Source organism: Acanthisitta chloris, unplaced genomic scaffold, assembly GCF_000695815.1.
Source record: "Acanthisitta chloris isolate BGI_N310 unplaced genomic scaffold, ASM69581v1 scaffold16084, whole genome shotgun sequence".
In the NCBI taxonomy this organism is placed as follows: Eukaryota; Metazoa; Chordata; class Aves; order Passeriformes; family Acanthisittidae; genus Acanthisitta; species Acanthisitta chloris.
Genome location: NW_008670032.1, coordinates 2,720 through 8,932, shown reverse-complemented (window position 1 = coordinate 8,932; position 6,213 = coordinate 2,720). Strand labels below are relative to the sequence as shown.

General features: G+C 43.5%; 1 protein-coding gene across 1 annotated transcript in view; it reads right to left on the bottom strand.

Annotated features, from left to right (window-relative positions):
* The window catches only part of SOAT1 (sterol O-acyltransferase 1), a 23,311-nt gene extending 17,346 nt beyond the window's left edge, over positions 1-5,965 (bottom strand). The window contains exon 1 of the mRNA XM_009073536.1: positions 5,830-5,965. Within this exon, the coding sequence (XP_009071784.1) occupies positions 5,830-5,953 (124 nt within the window). The 5' untranslated portion in view covers positions 5,954-5,965. The remainder of the gene's footprint in view (positions 1-5,829) is intronic.
* Positions 5,966-6,213: the final 248 nt, after the last annotated feature.

Sequence of the window (6,213 nt, the reverse complement as noted above, 5' to 3'; positions counted from 1 at the left end):
AGCAGTTTGGAAAACCATTCGAGAGAATGTAAGATGCCCTTGACCCACTCAGCTCGTGCACTTTGCTGGTCTCAAATGGGTTCTCCCCCAACAAATTTAAAAACAAAAGAATAAAAAATGAAGTGCTGCCACAAGCAGCAGAACTGTGTCCCTTCACATCATCTCAGTGGCTCTAGTGGCTATAGTATTCACAGCCCCCTCCTCCCATTACTACTGTGTGAAGAACCACCTCGTGCTGACCTGCTAGAAAGCAGATCAGAGCTCAAAGAACAGCTAACGTCTTCCTGCAAAAAGCTAAGAATTTGTGTGCCTCATCCAGCTGCCAAACTTCAAGACACTATCAAGTTTGCTTGAAGCCACCCAACAAGGTCAAAGAGGACAGGCCACATGAGACTTAAGGGATTGCACTACTTCCTTTGTAAGCTAATCTAAAAACAACCAACCACTGCATTGACCATATATTTCCTGTTAGATCTCACATTTGAAGCCTCAGTTACTATAACTACCCAGGCCTGGCTCACTTCAGAAATAAAACCGTTTTTGGCTGACAAGGCCTTAAAGCTGGATGTAGGTCTACAGACACCAAAAGTACAGCTTGAATGTTTGCACAAGAAGTGAGGCCTGTACATCTCAAACAACCAACCACTGCATTGACCATATATTTCCTGTTAGATCTCACATTTGAAGCCTCAGTTACTATAACTACCCAGGCCTGGCTCACTTCAGAAATAAAACCGTTTTTGGCTGACAAGGCCTTAAAGCTGGATGTAGGTCTACAGACACCAAAAGTACAGCTTGAATGTTTGCACAAGAAGTGAGGCCTGTACATCTCTCCTGGTGCTGTTTTTTTTTGTGCAGTGTCCCTCCTGTCACTTTATTTAACCACACCATGTGCATGCACAGACTAGACACACAATATCTCTTAAGAGGTTTTAAAGTCAAGATCTGTGTCTTCAATGTAGACATCTCCTATAACAAAGTAAAACCACCTGTAAGCTTGTCATGAATCTCCTGTAGAAGAAAACCCACCCCAAACCAGCTCATTCTGCTGTTGCACTGCCTCATAAACTCAAGCTCTGTCACAAGGCAGATACCAGGGAACACACAAACTCATCATCTGCTTTAATCACTCATCTTTGTGGTGCAAGCTGCTACTTATGTTCTGTGAGGTCACTCAACCACATGATTTTCAGTCTAACAGGAAATGTGCACTGCTGAGAAGTCCAATCTTCACTTTCCTTTGTCCCTGAAAATGAGGACTGGATCCTTCTGTATCACTTTGGGATTGCAACAGCATTATAAAAATGAACTCAAGGCTGCACAGTACAAGCAGGTACATGTTTGAATTTAAAACAAGCTGGGATGTGCCTTAAGAAAATGGAATACATATGAAGTCATAAGAAAGTTGTCTTTGAAGACTAGTATGAAATAGTGGCCAATTTCACAGGAGACTGAAGCAGGCTAAGCTTTGCTGACAGGGGATGTTTTAACTTAATGGCATTAGTGTTCCCTTCTCATCAAAGACATCAACAAGATCTTGAGCCGACCACTTGTCTTGGGTTTCTAGAAGCCCATCCTTGTAGGATGTGACTCCTGTACAACCCAAACTCCAAGCAGGTTCAAAAGACAGAAGAAAGAAAACAAATGAGCAATTTAAATGTAAGCTTTGCTTCCCTAGGAAACCATGCTAATAAAAATCACCTGAAGATTGGGAAAGCTTCTTAATTGTTGGAAAGTTGAGCAACTGTAGTTACACAAAAGATTTATGAGCTACCTGTCCTAAAGGATCTTGTCCTTATTTCAACCTACTCTTGCATGTGATACAGATAAGTGACATTTGAGATGACTAGAGCAGTGTCCCATTCAAATGATCAGTTGGTGCTGCAGCTTGGGATCCAATAAAAACAGCTTCATTATTTCTTGATAGGACAACTGCCCATTCAAGAGGTTAAAGCAACATAGGCAGAAGGATTTCATTATTGTCACACACCTGGATTTAAGGCCTCCCTCCCCAAAAACACTGAAGATGTTATTAAACACAGCCCAGTGTAAGGCTGCTGTAAAGAGGGGAGGAGTTCCCTATCTGCTACAATGCAACAGACACTAACAATTGGATAATAATAATAATTGGATAGTAATTGGATGCTAATGAGTCTTATCCTTACTTATGGTAATTTGTTTGGCCACTCAGCACTTAGAGGCAAGTTATGACTAGATTCAGCTGATCTGTTTAAATAATGCACAGGCCATAGGTCACTACAGTTGGGCAATGTATTTAGCTCAAAGAGTCATTTCTGGAGGGACAGGGGATCCAAGCAGCCTCTTCACTAGCAGGAAGAAACACCAGCATTCTGTACCATGGCCTCAGCTCTTCAGCAGAAACTGCTGAGCCTTCACCTAACCCACAGCTTCCAAAACATGAGAGCACCTAGAACTGCCAGAATCCAGCTGGACAGAACAGCTCTGTTTGATCCCTCAGAAACATGTCTAAGAGACTCAATTCAAGCAGCTAAATCACCAATTCACTAACCCACAAGAAATAGCCTGTTGATACACTGAACTTAACTGCTGTGAGTCAGACTGCAGAGCCCAAAGCTTTCCAAATTGCTCCCTGTTTCAGAGCTCCCTCCTCCTCCTCCATCCAGCAGTAGGCACACACAGTTTGTGCATCACCATGAACTTTTGCACCGAGAGTGATCGATAGTAACCTCTCCATGGGAAGATAACCAGGCCTTTCTAAGACCAGCATTACCAAACAGGCTTACTCACACCAAACAGATATGCCACACAGCTTGTTTGCAGATCTGTCTCCAGAGACACTCCTAATCCTTCTCTGATTTCTAAGGAAACAAGGACAGACTCCAAAACCCATCATTTGACTGTTCTGAATGGACTAATCTCAGCATTTTAGAGGCACTCAGAGGCACACTTAAGATCCATGTCCTCTCTAACCTTTTAAGACCTGCCCATGCAGTTTCTATTATGCTCGTTCCCAGGGGAGCTTTCCTGCAACCAGTACTACCTGATACCAATATCCCATTAAGCAGAACACTTTTGTATTTCTTTATGTATCTCCAGCTGAAAACATCTAAAACTAATCTTATTAAGGAATCCCAGCTTTTGGCAGGGGATTATTGCCTGATCTAGTCACCTAGATCATCTGCTGACTCTGTGCCAGGACCAAATTAGTTGTTTAATTACAACACTGGAGCTGATTCAAGGAGAAGTGATATCTAAGACTCAAGTTCAGCTACACTGTCAAAGTGAACTGATAGGCTGAATAATTACAAGATAGCAATGAATTAAGGGACAGAAGAACTCTTCTGGCAGTCTCAAAGCTAGGAGTATTTCCACACCACTATAAAATTGGGTGTACCCGAGTCCAAACTATTCACTCTTAGAACTTAAGCAATGAGAGTCTTCAGAGGAATTGATGAGGCAAGAAAAAAATTAGCCTCAACTATACAAATGGAAGAGTCAGACCTAATGTAGCCCTACAGTCAATACATGGATTAAAATTATTCCTCTAAGCAACTTCAGATCAGCCAATGCATTTGAGTTTTAATAAAGGATTAAAGGCCCAGAAGTTTCTGTAGAATGCTCACACACTTCTGGAAGCAATTCAATTGGGCCTTGACACATTAACACTTCAGTTAAAAAGCAGATTGTGTTTGCTATAATCAGAGAGGATCAAGGGTGGGTAATCACGTGAACGATTTAGTTTTTCTACAGAAGTAACTGCCACAAACGCTACCATATTGACCTGCATACAATATATTGTCTTGACCTGCAGCAAACATGCAACCTTGTCTAAAACTGTCCCCAACACACAGGGTGTACAGTACAAAAAGGCTGTTGCCAGACAGCAGATGATTAGCCTCACACTGCCCTTGCACACATCAGCACTAATGCCTTAGAAACAACTCTTCAGAAGCGAATAGCCAGGACAAAAGAAAGAGAAAAGCATCTATGGCTGCTTCTTTTTGAGACATTCTCCCACCTCAGCTGTGCTTCCACAGAAAGCCCTACCTGGTCACATAGGGAGACTGAAATGCATGAAGAGGTCACTGCCTGCAACACAGGAACACCTCAGCCTCTGGGTCACAGAGATGCTGATTTGACCCCACAGTGCAGAGGAATTCCTGACCAGAGGGATGCATCTTCCTCCCATGCCTCAAGGCATCAGACTCGTGTCTCCTACTACCTCCCTGCAGTGCTCCCGTTGTGCCCATCACTGTGTTGAGCAAAGAGTCTGCAAACACCTGCAACACTTCTGCTCAACCCACAGCAACCTTGGCAGGTAAGATGCACCTAAATCTTAACCAACCAGGCTTTCTCCCTGCTGTCCTTCACTGCATTTTGTACAGGATTAAATCCACACTCCGCTGTTCTAAGCCAACTCACCAGGCACACACAACCCACACAGACCATGCAGGAAAGCTCAGTACACTTTCAAGAAATCTACCCCAGAACGTGTACTTGCCACACACTCACATTATCTCACCTGCAGTGAGTGCATCTCAGAGGTGTTAAGATGAAAGGCCTTTAAAGACAGGCACACCCACCTACCAAGTGCTAATTATTACTACTATAGACTTTACCCACAAACTTGCAAGAACTCATATCCATGCACAACAGTTAACATGTTTCCGTGCATAAAAAGGTACAATCATGACTGTTTTCCAGTAGCCACCAACTCCCTGCAATTTTATAAGAGTTCCATTTGATCCAATTAAGATTACTGTACCACCAACAGCTTAAAATCCTAGTTCTCCAAGTAAGTTTGTGGGATGACTTTCTCTCCTACGTATTTTTCACAAGAAGAAATCTGATTTAACCTAAACTTAAACTTGCTCCAGCTCCTGTTGCAGTTGAAAGGCTGTGAAAAGCCATGAAGTAGTGACAATACTCAGAAGCATATCAGTAAGAATTCTCTCCCTGAGTCACTGGCACCAGGGTTTTAGAAATTATATTTACATGGCACGTTATGATAAAATGGTTTAACTGTTTGCTTAATCTGGCTCCCAAAGAGAAAGGAAACAAACTGCAGTTTCATTGCTAACCTCCTTATCACCAGGCTGGAATGTGGTACAGCATAATCCAGGAATTACAGACAGTTACAGAGTCCACTCATAGTGCCACACAACTGTCCCTGCAAACCAAGGGATGGGACATGGCACTAGTGACCTCTCCACAAAGCCAACTGTAAGCCACATAACTTTTAAGGTGACCACAAAACAAATGAACCCAAACCCAACTGTTTGATGTTCTGTTTTCTGGAAGCCAAAGTTGAGATTGGATCAAAGGGAGCTGTTCTGACACAACCCCAAAGGAGCAGACAACTATTCTCTGTGGCATCCTACCTCCACCTGTCTCTCAGAGGGACACACCAGCTTAGCCTGGTACGTTAAAGACCACTGTGTGCCACCTTGAGCAAGCCACAAACTTAAAGCTTGTAAAGGAAGTGAGATGAAGTCCTACAAAAAGCATTTACCAGGATTACTCCAGTGTTGCCAAGAGGCATTTACAGTATTAACGCATCTCCTCCTCCTCTTCACACACACACATTTGTCCTATGACAATTAGTCAGGTTTTTTAGATCCCTGCAAACACTGCTACACACTGCCTCGGAGGGAAAGTCCTGCAGGACAGCACTCCAAGCAACCCACACCTGCCGAAGGGGTGCAGCTGGTACACAGGGAGCTCCACCTTCAGCCCTTCCAGAGGCAGGAAAACCAAAATGAAGGAGTAAAGAGGAAAGCTAGAAAGGACACCTTAGAGGAGATCCCATGCCAGAGGTGTAGCTAATCCCGGGGGAGTGAGTCTCACCATTGCTTGCGTTTTGAAATGACCTCTCGCTCTCAGGTCTCCTCTGTGTTTCCTCATTCTCAGGGGCCTTGCAGGCTGCCGCGGAGCCAGACTGGCGTTTTCTGACACAGTCTTCACCTGCCATGGTTACCGCGCTAGGTGGGAAAAGGAGAGCAGATTGTTAATGACAAAAGAAACTCATTTACTCTTTACATTGTTCAATGATAAATCTACATAGCCTTCTAGCTAAAGTTCGACTTTCTTCCCTCCAATATGAATTCAGAGCAAGGACAGGGGAAATTCAGCACGTGCTTGTATTAGTCATTTACTGTGGATCACACTTCCTCTCCCTTCCTACAAGCAGTAAAGGAACACAGTAACAAAGCAAGTTCCCCCACCATTACC